General features: G+C 56.8%; 1 protein-coding gene across 2 annotated transcripts in view; it reads left to right on the forward strand.

Annotated features, from left to right (window-relative positions):
• The window catches only part of MAEA (macrophage erythroblast attacher, E3 ubiquitin ligase), a 32,289-nt gene extending 14,674 nt beyond the window's left edge, over window positions 1-17,615 (forward strand). Inside the window, exons 2-10 of one of the 2 annotated variants that reach the window (XM_004772317.3) lie at window positions 3,727-3,909; window positions 5,827-6,030; window positions 8,441-8,563; window positions 9,237-9,350; window positions 12,005-12,081; window positions 12,800-12,908; window positions 15,423-15,556; window positions 16,320-16,515; window positions 16,867-17,615. In XM_004772317.3, coding sequence (XP_004772374.1) covers window positions 3,727-3,909; window positions 5,827-6,030; window positions 8,441-8,563; window positions 9,237-9,350; window positions 12,005-12,081; window positions 12,800-12,908; window positions 15,423-15,556; window positions 16,320-16,515; window positions 16,867-16,962 — 1,236 coding nt within the window. In that variant the 3' untranslated portion in view covers window positions 16,963-17,615. The remainder of the gene's footprint in view (window positions 1-3,726; window positions 3,910-5,826; window positions 6,031-8,440; window positions 8,564-9,236; window positions 9,351-12,004; window positions 12,082-12,799; window positions 12,909-15,422; window positions 15,557-16,319; window positions 16,516-16,866) is intronic. The other variant, XM_004772318.3, reaches the window with a different exon arrangement.

A 17,615-nucleotide genomic window follows, 5' to 3' on the forward strand; every position in this document is an offset into this window, starting at 1 on the left:
ATGTCCTGCAGCTCCTCCATGGTGCGGCATGTGGGAGGGTTTCCTTCTTTCTGAGGCTGAATCATATTCCATTGGGTATGTACACGCCATTTTGATAGTCGGTCCCTCCGTCTGTCCATCCGCCCGCAGACACTTGGGTGCCTCCCTATCTCAGCTGCAGGGCCTACTGCTGCCATGATCATGGGTGTGCCAGCATCTCATGGAGACCCTGCTCTCCGTTCCCCAGGGAACATGCCCAGACATGGAACACTGGGCCATGAGCTCATCCTGGATCCTCCACACTGTTTTCCACAGTGGCCGCAGCCCACAGTGCACGGGGCTCCCGTCGGTCCATGGCCTTGCCATGGTTCATCGGTGTCTGCTTCTCTGAGAGCCACCGTCCTGCGGGCTGTGACGTGGGGTCACCCGTGGTTCTGACCCACATTTCCCTGATCCCTGGTGACACTCGGGCCTGTCCTGTGTGGCTCGGCCACTGCACAGGTCCTCTGGAGAGCTGTCCTCTCAGCTCCTCTGCCCACCTTGGGGTTGGCAGGGGTTGGGGGTTCGTGCCTTTCCTCTGGAGCTGGAGCTCTCCACCTGCCCTGGGTGCAGACCCTTTTCAGCCTCGCACTCTGCCTGGGTGCCCTCCTCTTCTGGGGTTACGGCCTCACTATAGATCACTTCCTTTGCTTCGCACGAGTTTTAAATTTGGCTAATCCCATTTGTCTGCTTTTAGTTTTGCCTGTTGCCTGTGCATTTAAGACTACGTTTCTCTTGGACTTAGAGTCACCTTGTCCACTTTCCTTAGGCTATGGATTGGTTTCTTTCCTTCTCATTCGACTCTGTTATTTGCTGGTTTCTTTCCTCGCTGCTTTTTGCTGTATCTTGTTTCCTTTCATTGATTTTGTTGTTTGTCTCACTGAGGGCTCTCTGAGTAATTTTCCTCTCAGAAAAGGGATGTGGGCGCTAAACTTGGCAGTGCCGCATATCTAGAAGTATCTTAATCTTGCCCTTCTGGAATGATAGTTTGGCTGCTTTCAGTATCTTCAGCATTTCAGAAATTCCATTCCTTCATTTGGCCAAAGCCCTTCTTGAAGGAGGCTGTGAAGGAACTGTTGGTGACTGAGCAGCAGGGGACATTTGGGGAAAGGCAGGGGAGGCCCGGACCCCAGGCTGGGTGCCCTGTGGGCAGAACGCTGAGCAGCTTTCCAGGGCCAGCTGCCCGGTGTCCTCAGGACAGAAGCTGGCACGGGAGACTGCTCAGTGCTCCTGGGACATAAATTCTGAGAGCTCCTGGTGGGGGATGGGCCAGACCGGTGAGGGGCACAGGACACATCAGGGTGTGGGCAGCAGAAGATGAGGTCCTGAGAGCTCAGCCCTGTGGAGCTTGTGACCAGATGTGGGGCGGGAGCACCAGGGACAGCTCAGGGGTTCTTGGGTGGAAGGAGTGGCCCCGGAAAGCTCCTGTCCAGGCCATTTGGAGGTCAGACTCAGGAGTGGAGGCTGAGGGGCTTACTCAGGCCCAGGGAAGATGCAGGCCACATGGTGGGAGAGCAAAGTGGGGCTCACAGCCCCCCAGAAGTTTACGAAGTCCTGACTTAGTTTCTTTTATCGAAAGATAGAAGAATTAATGTTGACTATAACCTTATAAGTTGAGCCTAAGTATCGATGATGGACTAAAGATGAGTGTTAGAGTGTTGTCTGCTTCTTTTTGAATAAAAGTTAAAAATGGAGATCCAGGCCTGTAGCGCCTCCTTCAGAGTCTCCTTTTCTCCCCTTGACTCTGAGGGATGAGCGTCATGCCAGGTGCCGTGAGCAGAAGGCAGGACCTGAGACTCCTGGGATTCCCGTGCTGGTGTCCCCTGAGCTTGGGTACGTTGACCACAGGGAGACCTGCTGGATCTTAGGGGCACGGCAGTGTCTAGCTGGTGTGACGGCGCTTACCGGCTGCTCCCATGGCTTTTCAGTTGCCTGGAGCTGGAGGTGTTCCCGTCCCCTGGCTTGTGCTTGGGCCAACAGTGTGTGCAGGTGTATGGCTTTTTCTCTTTTCCTGTGTTGTGATTGTTTTGTTTGTATTTATTGAAACATAGTTTTAACATTTGAATTTAGAATAAAACTTTGAAGCTTTTGTTATCGGGCATCACGGGATTTGTTTCAGTTCACTTTTCAGTAATTCTCTTGATTGTGTTTTATGGAAATATCAGCCAGGTCATATTGGAAACACACAACCCGTCTGGCACGGTTTGCAGGCCCTGGGGTGGGTGGGGCTCTGAGAACAGTCCAAGATTCTGAAAGGAAGGATGCATGCATCAGCATCCCACAGTCCGCCAGCCTCAGGGCCTCCGCCGAGAGCTGCTCTGCTCTTGGTGAGGAGGGTCAAGCACATGCACGCACCTGGGTCTCTGTGCTGTGCTATTAGGAGGGACCTTTGCCTAAACTGAGACTCAAGGCAGGGAGCCCTTCCCTTTGGACATGGAAGACGGGACCTGTGTCTGCGCCTGGCACCTGCTCATGGCTTTACTTTTGTCCATGCACCACAGTGGAAGGCTCTTCAGGGACTGAAATCAGAACAGGCCTGGTTAGGTTGGGGACCTCAGTGCAGGTGATGGTGCATGGGTGTTGCGGGCACTCTGCACCACTCCATGTTAGGGACGGTCCTTTTACTTTGTCTAGAGACTCTCCTGTCTTGCTTGTGTGAGACCATGGCACAGTTGCAGAAAAGCCTGCTAGACCCAGCTGCTGGGGATGAGCCCTCCTCAAGTGGTGGACGTGGTTTGTCTAACAGCATTTTGCCTCTTGAGCCGGGAAGACCCAAGGTGTGGTGGACAGGAATGTTTACCCACTGCCACCGTGTCTGCAGGGCAGCTTGGGGGGTGGCAGCTGGGGCAAGGGCAGTACTGGACCCCTGGCCAGGTCTTGGGGAGGTCCTGCTGCTGGGGCCCCTGGTGTCTAGGTTAGTGTCTAGGTCCCTTAGGTGTCCCTGCTCCTGTCAATCCCAGGTTCCTCCCTGCCATGCATGGCGCCTGGCACCTGGTGGAGTGGCAGTGCAGACTTCTGTGGTGAACTGCTGACTGCCAGGGCGTCCATGCCACATGAGCTGCATTTGACGAGTGAGAAGTACTGGACCTGGAGCCCGAGAAGGTCTGGGAGCAGTGTTGGCAGCCACTGTCTCTCAGTGACACGCCATCCTTCCTGGGTCTTTTGTTGGCTGTTCTATAGGGAGAGGTGGTTTTGTCCCTGGGGGCTGAATAAATGTGGTCTGACTGAGATGACTTCGATGCATACCTGTGGCGACATGCTGACACCCCGACCGTCTGTGCGCTTCCACCTTGTCCTGCGTGGCCTTCCCGGTGTCCCGAGTCTGCGGCACCTGCCGGCCCCATCACAGGCCACTGCGGGTTTTCCATCTGATGGATCTCGTGGTGGTCATCTCCTTCAGCTGTTTGGCCTCCTGGATGAACTTTGGGATTATTTTGTTAGTGTGCCTTTAACAGTTTTCTGGAAAGAAAGGAGCTGCCTCTGGATTTGTGGGGCGGGGAGGGTATGCGTCTTCTCATTAGTGTCCTCATCCAGGAACACAAATGAGCCTCCGTTCACACAGGCTTTTTGTGGGCCTCGGTCAGGGTTAGAGTAGATGTGTCTGTAGAGTGCAAGTAGCCTAGGACTTGTGCCTGCCAAAACACTGTGAAGGGGGTCTGGGCGTCGCACATGTAGGACTGTCACACATCAATTACCGTTCTTCCCCAGGTGCCCTACGAAACACTAAATAAACGCTTTCGGGCTGCTCAGAAAAACATTGATCGAGAAACGAGCCACGTCACCATGGTGGTGGCCGAGCTGGAGAAGACTTTGAGCAGCTGCCCTGCCGTGGACTCTGTGGTCAGCCTTCTGGATGGTGTGGTGGAGAAGCTCAGTGTCCTCAAGAGGAAGGTCAGTGCGGCTTCTGGACCATCCTGCCCACCTGCCTACGTGTGAGCTATAGTGTAGGTCCTACAGCCCAGCATTCTGATGGACCCAGGCTGTCCCCAAAAGGGCTGTCCTCTGCGGGAGCCAGGATGCAGCAGAAACCAGACAGCCGTGCCTTGGGGAGGTAGGCTCTCACAGCCAGAGTGTGAGAGAGGCGAGCCCCTCCATGCTCTCTGTGCTCTGCAGCCTCTTCGGGGCTGGCGTCCGGCTTCTAGTCCTGTGTTCCTGCTCCTGTGTCGCTGGGTTGTCCCAGCTCAGGAGTGTCTCAAGCACAGACAGGAGGCAGATGATTTATTATTTTTAGGCTTTCCCCTCAAAGCTTCATATAGGGTTTCTCATTTCTGGGAGAGGGAGGTAGGGTACACTACCGTGCCTGGGGAACCACCCAAAGAACACAGCAAGATGCTTCATAACATCCTACTGAACATGTCAAAGGGCTTATGGGACAGGAAGGTGATCACCAGAATTGGAGGGCAGGGGCCAAGAGGAGAGAAGGGCAGGACCCATGGCTGCCTTGCTGGCCAGTGTCTGGGGCCAGCTTGGGGGTGGGGGAAGGCCAGGGCTGGTAGTGAGATCTGGTGGCCGTGTATGTCAGGTGGGGGTGCCCCAAGGGTGGCCTCCTATGGCAGAGCATCACAGCCTGTTTCAGAACACTAGGGGAGCCAGGACCCTTCTCTTCAGCCTGAGGTAAGGGGTCCCAGCTGATGGAGCCTCCAGGCACTAGGCACACTAAATGCATTTCCCAGGGGCAGGACACTGTCCGCCAGAGCATCAGGGGTCACAGAGGACCACAAGGTGCATGGGAAGCTGTGGTTGAGGTTTGTTAAAGTGTGGCACGAACAGGAGACTTCACTCAGATTTCAGATGTAGAGATTATCAGGGACTAAACTTGACTATAGCCAAAGATGAAACAGCTGAGGATATTTGCAAGGGCATATAAAGCATAATTGAGAGTTTAAAATAAACCAAATAAAACGTAAATTAAAAGTATAACTGAAATGAAAAACTCAAGTGTTTGCTTATAACACACTTTTTAACATTTAACAGTCAGACAAAGCTAGAGAGGATTTGTGAGCTGGAAGGTAGGTGTGAGGAAATTACCAAGAAATTCTAGCAGCACACAGAACCAAAAACACAGAGCTGTGTAAGAGGGTGGGAAGCCACAGAGACTAGATTGGAGACCATGTTTGACCAAAGTCAAGAGAGGGCACAGGAAGAGTAGCCACGATTCTCAGAATTGATGGAAGTTACCAGTTCAGAGTCCTAAATGGATAAAAAAAGATAAACCTAGAATTTCGCATCATGAAACTGAAAAGAGAGAAAAATCTTAAAAGCAGCTGAAGGAAGAAAACCACTTCCAAAGAAGCAGCAAGTATTCTGGCGGCAGGGGGCTGCTGGAGAGCATGGCGAGCGCTTGAGGGAAACGCAGGCCGACTGGGGCCCTGGGTGCATTTGTGTGTCTGGCTCCTTGGTGGCCCTGATCATGTGTCACCTACTTGGCGGTCAGCTGCCCTCCCAGCCAGAGCTGATAGGGAACGTGTCTGCGGAGCTGTATTCATTTTGAACAGACTTGACGTTGAGGAGAAAAGTATTAGCAAGGATAGAAAGCCACAAAATGCTAACAGATGGCTGAGGTAGTCAGGAAGTGGCAACAAACGTGCAGTCAGGCTTTGGTGGCAGCTCAGCCCCAGACCACAGAGGGCAAGAAGGTGCGGCTCTGAGGGGCAGGTGTTGACTTGCCTCTGGGTGGTGACGGGACAGGGAGGTGCTCCCCTTTGCTGCTTCTGTCCCCCAGCCCCAGGGACACCCCCCGCCCCCCTCTGATGTCTGCCCTATGGTGGCAAGGGCCCTGTGCTGACGTGCCTTTTGCCCACGGCACAGGCAGTGGAGTCTATCCAGGCAGAGGACGAGAGCGCCAAGCTGTGCAAACGGCGGATCGAGCACCTCAAGGAGCACAGCAGCGACCAGCCAGCGGCCGCCAGCATGTGGAAGAGGAAGCGCATGGACCGCATGATGGTGGAGCACCTGCTGCGCTGCGGCTACTACAACACCGCCGTGAAGCTGGCACGCCAGAGCGGCATTGAGGTGGGCATGCACGGGCCCCCGCCATCCCAGTCTGGGCACCAGGGCCAGTGTGTTGCACACTCCGGCAGCAGCCTGCGGCAGGGGGTCATCCCCACTCTGTACCCGTCCTTTGGTACTGTTCGCGGCGTCCCACCCACCTGTCTGCAGCGGTTTCCACAGTTCAGGCATAGAGACAGGCTGTCAGTGCCCATGCAGGCCAGGCTCTGTGGAGCTTCGGGAGCAAGGCTGCTCAGCAGTGGTAAAGGCGTCCAGTGCCCTCACCCCATGCCAGCACTTCTCAGACTCCTGTGCACCTCTGTCTGTTGTCTAGCCTGTGTGCTGCCCTTCTGTCATCGGGCCATTGCATCTCCCTGGCCCACCGGTCTCCACTCTGCACCCAGTAGTCCCTTGGTCCTGCTCCTCCTACCCTCTTCCTTCCCTGCCCAGCATGGCCATTGTATACCTGATGGACGGGCTCTGTGGTCCTTGTGTTTGTCTGGCACCACCGGTGCCTCTGCATGGTCACGTGGGTGCTCGCAGATAGCCTGCACTCCTTTCCCTGCCCCTGTGGGCAGAGTGTGGCCAGGTGCTCCTAGCCTCAGGAACATGGGCTTTGAAGGGGAGAGAGGCAGGTGGTCCAACAGGATTGTTTACAGGGGTGCACAGGGCAAAGGGGCAGGATGGCTGGTGATTTTCAGAAGGCTGGTTGGGGTCGACTTGCAGAGATGAAGGGAGGGTCCTGGGACAGGCCTGGGAGCTTTCCGGTACTGGAGTGTGGGGGGTCTGAGCACATGCAGAACTCGTAGAGTGAGGCTTCCCCTCAACTGAGATGGGTGTGGGTTGGGGGTGTTGAGTTGGAAGCACTGCTCTAATAGGCTCTCTCTGGTTCCTCTGTGAGTCACGATGATGGCGGTGGTACGACCTTGGACATTCGCTAAAGGATCCCTGTGAGATTTACATGTGGAATGCCCAGCTCCACAGCTGTAGGTAGAATTAAGGTTGCTTCCAGAAGCAAGCTTAGGCCCTTGGGGTGGGGGGAGGTCTTCTGACAAGATGGGGTGCTGTCACCAACCAAGAGGTTGATGTACCAGGGTTCATTCACATTTAAAACTTCTGTTTGTCAAAAGATGCCATGGAGGGAGAGCTTATCAGGTCAGCCCAGATAGGGGCTGTGTGTCGCACACGGAGCCGTGGTCTTAGAAGAGAGTCCTACCCTGCTGGTGTCCTGGTGTGTCTGTCTGCATTTGAAATCAGTGGTGGCACCTCATGGGGGCGACCCTGATTATCTGGCATGATTTCTAGCTTGCCTCCAGTCACCCGGTTTAACACTTCTGGTGTGGGTCCCACACCCCAGGGTCCATGGACATCCAGGACAGCCATCAGCAGAAGAGAAAGATGGCAAAGACCCAAACCCTGAGGCCGTGTGGACCAAAGACACAGGTGGACCCTGAGGTGCTGGCAGGAGAGGCCATCTCTCAGAATTTAGAGGAAAACTGAAAACCAGAGATGGGAAATAGGAAAGATGACCCTCATGTAGGTGGCCCAGTGTTTTCCTGCAGGGAGGCTTTAGAAAAGAGAAGAAAATGCCAGAGAGATGGCCAAAGCAATGGTTCATGAGAACAGCTGAGCTCTGAGATGATGTGAGGCTGCGGTGCTCAGCGCTTATTGTCAGAGCTCATGTCAGGAGGGTTAGGGGTCAGGGGGCAAGGAAGCAGGGCAGAGCAGTGTCTCTCTGGATCTGCCCCTGTCTGACCTTGCTGCCTCGACAGGCCTGCAGTCAGGGTGTGGGGCCTGAGGCCGAGTGAGGCTGGGGATCCATCTGTTGGTTCCGGAAGACTTGGGCGACCTGGCCCAGACTGCCCACGGCTGGGCTGCTGTACTGAGCTGGCGAGCCCCTAGGTCATCTGCAGGGCGCTGACCCTGACGGCGGCACACTGCTTGCCCTTCAGGTTGGGGGCTCTTCTGCCCTGGACTGGCTATGTCTTTTCCCCAGCGAGATGCCCGGGCAGTGCCTGTGCTGGCCCTGACGCCACCCACCGGCCCTCGGCCCTCACTGCTCCTTCTCAGAATCTCAAATACATCTTCAGAGGGAAAAAACAAAACAAGATGAGGGTATGGGTTGCCAGGGTTCCCAGGGCTGATTGTGAAGGTGTGTAACAGGGTCAGGCTGCTGCTAGGGTCAGGGGCGAGGTTGTGGATTGGGCCTTTGGTTTGGGAGACTATCCAAATGATTTGCGGGCCTGCCCCTCATCCTGGCCCAGGGAAGCTGGAGAAGCTGGCTGAGCTGGCCGGTGGGCTGTGCTTGGACACAGGGTGGGAGCTCAGGAGCTGGCTGGGTGGGGTGTGCTGGGGGATGGGGGAGCATCTGCAGACTTGGGCCTGGGGTCCTGACGTCCGGTGTTCTGAGTGCGCACTGCTTCCTTCCCCTAAGGACTTAGTGAACATCGAGATGTTCCTGACGGCCAAAGAAGTGGAAGAGTCCCTGGAGAGGCGGGAGACGGCCACCTGTCTGGCCTGGTGTCACGACAACAAATCCCGGCTGCGCAAGATGAAGGTGTGCAGGAGCCCGGGTGCGGCTGTGGGAGGGACCACTCAGGATGGGGCTGGGGGCATGGCACAGGGGCGGGGCAGACACCTGCCTGCAGCCCACTGGCCTGCACCTGTTGACTCAGAGTTCTGTGCTTCTGGTTTGGGGGGGTGGTTTGTGGGGTTTGGTGTAGCTTTGGGGTTACTTTTGGTTGTGATGTTTGGGTTTTAGGTAAAATCCCTAAAAAGTGTACCCCGTTCTGCATTATGGTTTGGACAAGTGTTCTGAGCATGGGGTTCTGAAGGAGCAAGGTGCCGCCTGCCTGCGTGTGCTCAGCTTGTTAGCGGCTGCAGGTCCTTCCCACCCCCGACCCCTTAGTCACCGAGGCAGGAAAGCCCGGTCCGCCTGCAGGGGTGCAGCGTTCCAGGCTGGGCTCCTCTCTGGTACAGCTTTTCTTGAGACCCACAAGCAGCTTCCAGAGTGGACCCTTAATCATAACTTAGAGACCCAAAACATGCTTACTGACAGGTGTTGTCCCCGGAGCTTGCAGAAATGTTTAACTTCTATTAACCTTCCCCTGCCTCCGTTAGAAAAACTGTTTGTTTTCTGTTTTCTAAACTGAGCGCCTTTAACCTCTCCCCGGTTGAGCTTGTCATGTGCACATAGTCACCAGCCAAGGGTGACGCTCTCTGCCACTCAGGGCCGCCAAAGCGAGCACGACGCGAAGACGGGACGGAAAAGTAGAGTGGCCAGTGGTCCCCCTAAAGAGAGTGAGGATCTTGGTATGGAAACCATAAAAGGAAAGCCAGAATTGGTATGTAACACTTGCCCTGCTCTCCTGCTCCAGCCCCCAAGCTGTGCCGCACGGTGGGAACCAGGTCCGAAGGGACGTAGCTCCCCATCCTGACAGGTGGTTTCTGCAAGCCCTGCTACGTCCAGTCAACGCTGCTGCTTGGCGAGGGCACCGCCGCATAGCCGGGTCCCAGCGGGGAGGGCGGGCGGCCGTATCCGCGACGGCGGGCTCCCGTCACTGGAACATTTAACTGCAGAGAGCGTAAACAGCCGTTCCCAAGTGCTCCGGGAAGACCAGCTAATGACCCGAAAACAGGCTTCTTCTGCAGTGTCAGCTGAGCAGAGTAGGCCCAGACAGTGTGCGCATGTGTGTGTACACGTGTGAGCGCACACGCAGGCGGGGGAGGGGACAGATGCGTGGGGGGGGGCCATGCCTGACGACCATGGATCCCTCACATCAGTTGTGAGACTCTAGGCAAGAAAAGGAACTTTGAGACCCAAGTTTCACATAGCTGGAAAATACTTCTAAAGTGGTGGGCGCCTGTCTGTTGAGTTGACTCCCATCTCCAGACACCTAAGGACAGCGGAAGCCACAACATGGGTGCTGCGTCTAGGAAGCTGACGGAGTCATAAATGTGCATGCGCCAGGCCCTCCTGGCTCGCACGGGAAGGACCTGTTCAGCCCCCCGTGCTTGGTGTGATGACCTGGAATCGTGGTATTTCACATTCGAGTCTGAGCACCTGGGTTTCGGTACACATGTGTTTGTCCGTTAGCGGACTGTTTGGAAGGTGACCTACCAGAAAAGAGCTGTACGGTAGTAGAACATGTTTAAACGTGTGAGTCGCAGGGAGTTGACCATGACCTTGTCTGTCTGGGATGCCCACCTGGTGGCCCCCTCCTGCCGGTAGAGCTGCTGGCATCCTCGAGCACAGCAGTGGTAACTGTCAGGTGCCCTGTGGAGGCAGGCAGGGCCCCTCTCGTTGTCTTCACCCCTCGGCCTCTGCTGGTCATAGCTGGGGCTGGTTTGTGCTGCCACCCAGCACATAGCATCGGCTCCATCCAGTTGGGGGTCAGGACAGATTGCCACGTTGGTGCAGAGGGCAGGAGAGGAGGGGGCCAGGGAACACACTCAGGCCCCAAGCTCCTGTGGTGTGGATGTGTTGGGCACCACGTAGGTAGCTCTCTGCACCTTTGCCTCTGACGGCCTGGTGGGCCCCCAAGGAAGTCACACCAGCCAGTGCTCCACCCTGGTGTCCGTGGAACTGGGGTGGGGGCTTGGAGGACTCCATCCCTGGGGCCTGGCTAAGAGGCTTCATCAGAATGCCAGAGCGCATGCTTGGAGGCTCGGGTGGGAGCAGTCCACATGATTGGTAAACTTGGTAAGCGCTGGACATTTGGGGTTGACTGACGGACTTTCCTCATAGACCATCCATGTCATCTCATGACCCAGGTGCCGTGGAAGGCAAAATGGTAAATGAGCGGAGAACGCAGAGATTTTTCTCTTGTTCTGTTAATTCCATGTATTTTGCTTCTGGTTGGAAATACTGAGTGTTTTCCTAAAACCATATTGAAGATATGTGAGTTTAAATTAGCATCTTTGTTAAATAATCCAGTTTTTCATCTTAGGTTATAAAAGTTAATTTCTCCTGCCTTCCCCCGACCCCAGCCAACCGGAGGGACATTGCAGAGTTAGCCCTCGGGCTTCTGCTGGTGGTGCCCCCTGGTAGCGTCCCCTCAGAACCACACGTGCTATGTTTGTACTGACGCCTATCAGACACGCGACTGAGGGGCGTGGCAGTGCTGCTTCTAGCAGTTGACGTCCCAGACTTCGTGCCCTCTGCAAACCCTGCACCTTCCATCTTTTGCTCTGACAGCCCCCACCAGCCCTGTGCTCCTCCTGGTCCCACCTGCCCTCCCCAGGGCCTTTGGACTGGCTCTTCCTCTGCCTAGAAGGTTCCCCCCAGGCGTCCCTACAGACTGTCCCCACCTCAGCCTGGTGTCCCTGCTCTGGGACCGGGCTTCTCTCACTGGCTCTGTGCACATTGCTTTGCTCTCTTCTGTGAGGCGCCACCTCCCAGTCTCTCCTCCTCTTCTCCCACCAGGCATCAGAGCCTCTGAACCGGAACTGGCCTCCCTCTCCCAGAGCAGGTCAGGGTGGACAATGCCACACAGGGTTCTGGGGGCACGTCCCCATGCTTTTACTTTATCACCGCGAGACCAAATCCATACAGCTGCTTTGTCCTTGGAAAGGGGGTGGAAACTTGTGTTCTAGGGCTCACGTGCTTCCCACTGGAAGTCCTGTCTCACACCCTCCGAACTGCTGAGGGTCTGCGGCCTCCTCACAGGGACGTGGGGTGAAGCCTGGCAGCCTGCCTGCACCTGTGCCTGCCTGTCCTGTTGTCCCGAAGCCTGGCCAGTGGGTAACCACTCAGGGCCAGCGGTCCGTGCGTTCAGTGCTGCTCCCACTGTGCCAGGAACGCTGGGCCCACGTGCTGTCAGAGCCAGGAAAGTTTCGACAGCAGGCGGAAATTACAGTCTTGGTACCAGACCCACCTCCCCGGGGGCTTTGAGCTTGCTTGGCGGGGTGTGCAGTGTCCAGCAGGTCTGGCAGGGTCAGCCTGTGAGTGTGGCTCTGTGGCAACCCTCCCCAAGCCTGGTCTTGTCTTTACTCCCAGAGTTGCCTGGAGTTCAGCCTAAGGATTCAGGAGTTCATTGAGCTCATCCGGCAGAATAAGAGACTCGACGCCGTGAGGTATGTAGAGAGGGGCCTCCTGGGCTCTGGGGAATGAAGTGTGGAGGGTCAGGTCTGCCCTGACCGGCTGGGCCCTGCCTGTGAACAGTAGGGTGCTAATGACTGGCACCCAGGCTCTGTTCTGTCCAGGCAGCATGAGGCCGACTTAGCACGTGGGCTCAGGGCCCTTGGTTCTGAGGCTGTTTCCACCCGCCCCAGAATAGTGCTGGCCATTGGGTGGGCACAAGGGAGCCTTTGGGCAGGAGGCTGGTCTGCAGGTATGGGAGCCTGGGCTCCACCAGGGGCAGGCAGTGCAGGGAGGCCTGGGTCAAGCCCAATCTGTGCAGCCCGGGCAGGGAGGGGCTGTTCCTTTGGGGTGGCAGGTGGGCTCTCAGAGTCAGAAAGGGAGTTGTTGAGGCACTGCGAGAGCTGGGATGCCTCTGGGTCCTCCCAGGATTGTGTCGTCAGGGTTTGGGTTCACGTACACCAGGGTCACTTGGAAGGGCTTGGGTCACTGCCTCTTGGTGTTTTCTGAATGGGATTCTGTGCTTGGTACCTCAAGCCTCATCCCCCTCCCTGTCCACTTCAGGAGAGGGACCCTCGCCTCACCTCGCTGTGGCAGACCCTGGCCCAGGTCACATGAGGTGGGGCTTACTTGGTACTGAGGCTCTGGCAGATGGGGAGCTCTGATTCTTTAAGATAGAAAGGCAAACTCAGACAAATCTGGAATGTTTCATAGACACGCTAGGAAGCACTTCAGTCAGGCCGAAGGGAGCCAGCTTGACGAGGTCCGCCAGGTGATGGGCATGCTGGCCTTCCCCCCAGACACACACATCTCACCCTACAAGGTAAGCCGTGCCTGTGGGCTCTCAGGGTTGGGGAGGGCCTGGGCATGGGACCGCACACCACACGCACTTTCCCCCTCTCGCTCCTGCCTTGCCAGTGGGAGGCTTGGGTCAGAACCACACATGAGGGGTCTCAGCCTGGAGATGTTTCACGTCTGGGTGCCTCACCTGTCGCCTTCCCCATTTGCCCCGTGTTCTGCCTCATCTCCATTGTCTTTCCACTGCTCCTCTTGGCCTTGGAGGTCCACGTGGGGTCTGGGCCGGTGTGGTCACATAGCATTACTAGCCAGCTTGCTCAGCATTGCAAGGGTAGCGTGTCTGGCCTCTTGAAACCAGGTGATGCCCATCTGGAACCCTCAGGACAGCCCTGGGAATCTCTGATCTGCCTTTAGGGTCCTCTTGTCTTGAGAGATGTTACGTGTTTGCAGCTGAACTGCTCACAGTGGTGTCCTGGAGAACCTAGGAATTCAGACAGCCTTCCCACTTTCCTTCTGGCTCCTCCCCATGCTGGCCCCTTGGCCATCAGCCCTTGGTCACACCCCCATGGGTGTCCTTAGGCTTGCTTGGATATGCCCTTTGTGTTCTCTCTGGAGCAGCTTTCTCATTTTTTGCAACATGGATGGAAGTTTCCAAATCATCAAGTTCTGATTTCTTTAGATGAGTTTATCCCTGTGTCAGTTTTCTGTTCACACGTTTTAAAGGTAAATGTTTCCAGAGAAGCCAGGCTCCCCGCAACCCCGTTGGCTCCCCACCCCCCTCCCCTGACCCTGCACTTTGCTTGGAGGCGTGGCCATCACGTTCCCAGGTCCCTTGCACACAAGCACTGCCTTCCCTAGAAGCCACTGTGCTCTCTGCCACCTGTGCCAGCCCTGCTTGGGACCCTGTTGCTGCTGCCCATGGAGACCGGGGCTCTCCCAGCTGTGCCCACATGTATAGGTGTTTGTTGCTCAGTTCCTCCCACAGTTTTCTGTCTTCGTCTGTCTGGGCTCCGTGACAGAATTCCAGAGTCTCGGGTCGGAAAGCCTGAGATCAGGGTACTGGCCTGATTGGGGGGTGGCTCTTCCTCCTGTATGTTCTTAGAAGGAAACTAGTTTCTGAATATGCCTCCCTCAGCACTCTGTGGGCCTGGAAGTCCACCTGCCGACACCCTCAGCAGACGCTCAGCCATGTGCTGTCCCCCGACTGCCAGCCTGTTCCTGGGGAATGAAATAAACTGCCTTCCCTGTGGGCTGGACCAGGCTTGTTCCCTGAGCCCTGATGATGGGCTCTTTCCAAGGCCCTGGCTGCCCCATGCAGTTTCATGGGCAGACAGCCCCCGGTGGCTGGAGTGCTCGGCCATCCACAAGGCAGTGGCAGCATCTCCCCCACGACTGGACTCACGTGGCTCGGAGGTATGGGGAGTGTCCCATAATCAAGCCTCAGGTCACGGGCTCTGCAGGAATGAGACTGAGCTTTAACTTACAGTCTCTTCTGTCTCTCTCCCCTGCCCTGGAGAAGCTTTGAGAGAAGGCAGAGAGGGCCTGCCCTGGAGGGTGAGATGTCCACTCTGGGAGCATGAGGCAGGTGCCATACCCGCCTGCGGGCTGGAGGGCTGACCCTCAGGGAGGCATCAGGGCAGTGTGAAGAGAAGCCACACAATCGCTGCAGAGTCCAGGCCGGCGGGGGACAGGCAGACACAGCCCACTGATGCATGGCCTCGTAACTGGACACGGACGGCATGCCTGAGGAAGACCAGCGTGCACACAGAGGGGATGGCCTGGGGGGCACGGGACTCCAGAGGGCAGTGCTGGGGCAGGGCCATGCCCTGCCATGCTGAGGGCACAGAGGCCTTGCCCCCTGTGGCAGGCAGTCACAGGTGTGTCTCGGGTTCCCACGAGGAGCAAGGCGATGTGCTCTAGTTAGGGAGAGGTGGCCACACCAGAGGCCCAAGGCCAAGGGTCTCGGGGTGGGGGTTGCAGAGCCTCTGGACTATGACCTTGGTCCACTGTGGACTTTGTTACAATAATAATGACATTAAAGACGTGTTTTTATAACATTGGAGTTGAGCGTACTGTCTGCCCGTAGAGCCCCTGCTGAATGGGTGCCCGCATCTCCTCCCTCATCGTGGGGCCTGACCCCTGTGCATGACATGCAGGGTTTCAGTCTTGCTGGCATATGCCCTCCCTTGCTGTTCTTGGTGACTCAGAACCTGGGAAGCTCTGGGGACACACATTAACCAGGCTTCCTGTTCTGTTGTATGACTCCATCTGTGACATGGGGGTGACTCCTGGCCCAAGAAGTTTCTTTCTGGAGTGAGATTTTGCCCCTGAGACCTCAGTGCTGTCCTTCGGCCCACTGTATCCCCTTCCTGCCACGAGGCCACAGCCCCCCCCCCTTATCATTCGTGTCCATGCAGACTTGGGAGTCCAAGCTGGCGGGCGCGGGTTGATAAGGGCAGGCCAGGAAGGCTTTGTCACTCGCTGTTGGGGTTGATGGCCCTGTGCCGTCCCCAGCGCGGCTCTGCCCCATCTCTTGCAGGACCTGCTGGACCCGGCCCGGTGGCGCATGCTGATCCAGCAGTTCCGCTACGACAACTACCGGCTGCACCAGCTGGGCAACAACTCTGTGTTCACCCTGACGCTGCAGGCCGGCCTCTCGGCCATAAAGACACCGTATCCTTCTGGCGGGCGAGGGCACCCGCAGGCTTGGCCCTCCTTAGCCTGGGCTCCACATCTGGGGCCTTCTGTCCTCCAGTGAGCAGGCAGGCACCACACCCTTCCCAACATGAGGCCTTTGCTTGTGGTTTGTGTGGTGGGTGCTTGGTCCCAGGCGGTCAGGGGTGGTGGTCGTGGGGCAACTCTGCCCCCAGCCTCTTCAGTGTTCACTCATTCCCAGACACCATCCGGCGCTGCTCACAGGCTGCAAGGCTGGTGTTGGTGTACCTTCTGGCAGCTGGGTCTGGCTGCCATTCTGAAGGCTCCCGTGTGATTCCTGAGAATCTCCTCGAGCTTCTCTTGGTCTGAGCCCTGGCCATCCCTGGCCCAGTGTCTTGTTTGAAAACATGTTTGGCATAGCGGTCATTCCCCTGCCACCAGAGAGCAGTGGGATTGTGACCCCAGTGCCCAAGTGTCCCTCTCGAATGTGGCATGTGGGCCCCTTGGGACCCAGGGCTGTTGGCTTTCGTGGCCATCTGTGTGATGGGACCACAGTGTTGTGGGCACTGGCCACGGGCTCTGGTGCCTGAGAAGGGGCAGGTGCACAGGGGTGTGGGGCAGTAGGGTTCTTGGGCTGGGCTGGTGCAGCCTTAGTGAGGCCATTTTCCTGCTTGATGCAGTGTTTGCTCTGTCTTGAGAGCTCCAGGCTTGATTCCTGCCTGGCAGCTGGGGTGGCCTCAGCATGCCCAGTGCCCCCCACCCTTCCTTAACCATTGCGCAGACAGTGCTACAAGGAGGACGGCAGCTCCAAGAGCCCCGACTGCCCCGTGTGCAGCCGTTCCCTGAACAAGCTGGCACAGCCCCTGCCCATGGCCCATTGCGCCAACTCCCGCCTGGTCTGCAAGATCTCTGGTGACGTGATGAATGAGAACAACCCGCCCATGATGCTGCCCAATGGCTATGTCTACGGCTACAACGTGAGGGGCAACAACATGCAGGGACAGCGGAGCGGGGCGGGACATACGGGGGCGGTGGTGGATCTGGCAGACCTAACGGTCTCTGCCAGCTGCCTGCTGTCTGCGCTGGGTGCAGTCCCTGGGTATGGGTCCCCGTGTGCAGGCGGCTTGGCCCCACGCTGCCCCTGGAGAGCCAGACTGGTGGTCAAGAAGCTGCAGGATCAGGGTTCACAGACAGGCAGGCCTCCCGGAGGCAGCGTGCGGAGAGAAGCTGAGCCCTCCTGCAGCGGTGGGTGGGTGGGTGGGTGCCCTGGAGAGGTTTGGCCTTTATGTCCGCACGTTCATGTGCCCCCTGCCCCTGTTGTGTTTCAGTCTCTGCTGTCCATCCGTCAAGATGACAAAGTCGTTTGTCCGAGGACCAAAGAAGTGTTCCACTTCTCCCAAGCCGAGAAGGTGTACATCATGTAGGCCGGGCGCCCCGTGCGCCCCCGCCCACCTGCGTTTCTGTTTCTTGCGACCAAAGATCAGTGAGCGAAGCTGGGCACTCCTAGAAGGGTGGATTTGGGTCCGCACATCCGTGCTGGGGGACAGCCTTCTGCTGGTAGGACTCCAGAGTGCACCTGAGGCACCTGATGCCCTCCCCTTTCAGAGAGATCTACCCGCCGCCTTCGGCCGCTTGGGAAACAGGAGTCGGTTCTCCCGCGCCCCCGCCCCCGCCCCTCCCGCCACCCTGCCCCCACGGCCATCCTCGGCAAGGGGGCCCAAGGGGCTGCACCTGTGCTGCCGTGGGGGCAGTCTTACGGTGTGCTAGGTTCAATGTCACGTCATTCGTGCCGCCTTATTTCCTGCTTGAGAATGTATTCACGTGGAAATCCACTGGACCGAGTTCTGCAGAGGCCTTGCTGATGGCTCCGTAACTGTAGATCTAATGCTGTTGTTACAGAAACTAGCAGTCAGTCCGAGTAACCACCGATGACTTTTCAAATCAAACGACCCATTGTAGTTTACACGAAACCACACTGTAGAGGGTTGTATTTAGCGCTTATTTTTGCATGTCAATGTTGATTAGCTAATAAACTGTAAATGTAAAACCTGTTAATAAAAGGGTTTTCTATTTCTTA

The sequence above is a fragment of the Mustela putorius genome, unplaced genomic scaffold (genome assembly GCF_011764305.1).
Source record: "Mustela putorius furo isolate JIRA1106 unplaced genomic scaffold, ASM1176430v1.1 tig00000083_pilon_pilon_pilon, whole genome shotgun sequence".
In the NCBI taxonomy this organism is placed as follows: Eukaryota; Metazoa; Chordata; class Mammalia; order Carnivora; family Mustelidae; genus Mustela; species Mustela putorius.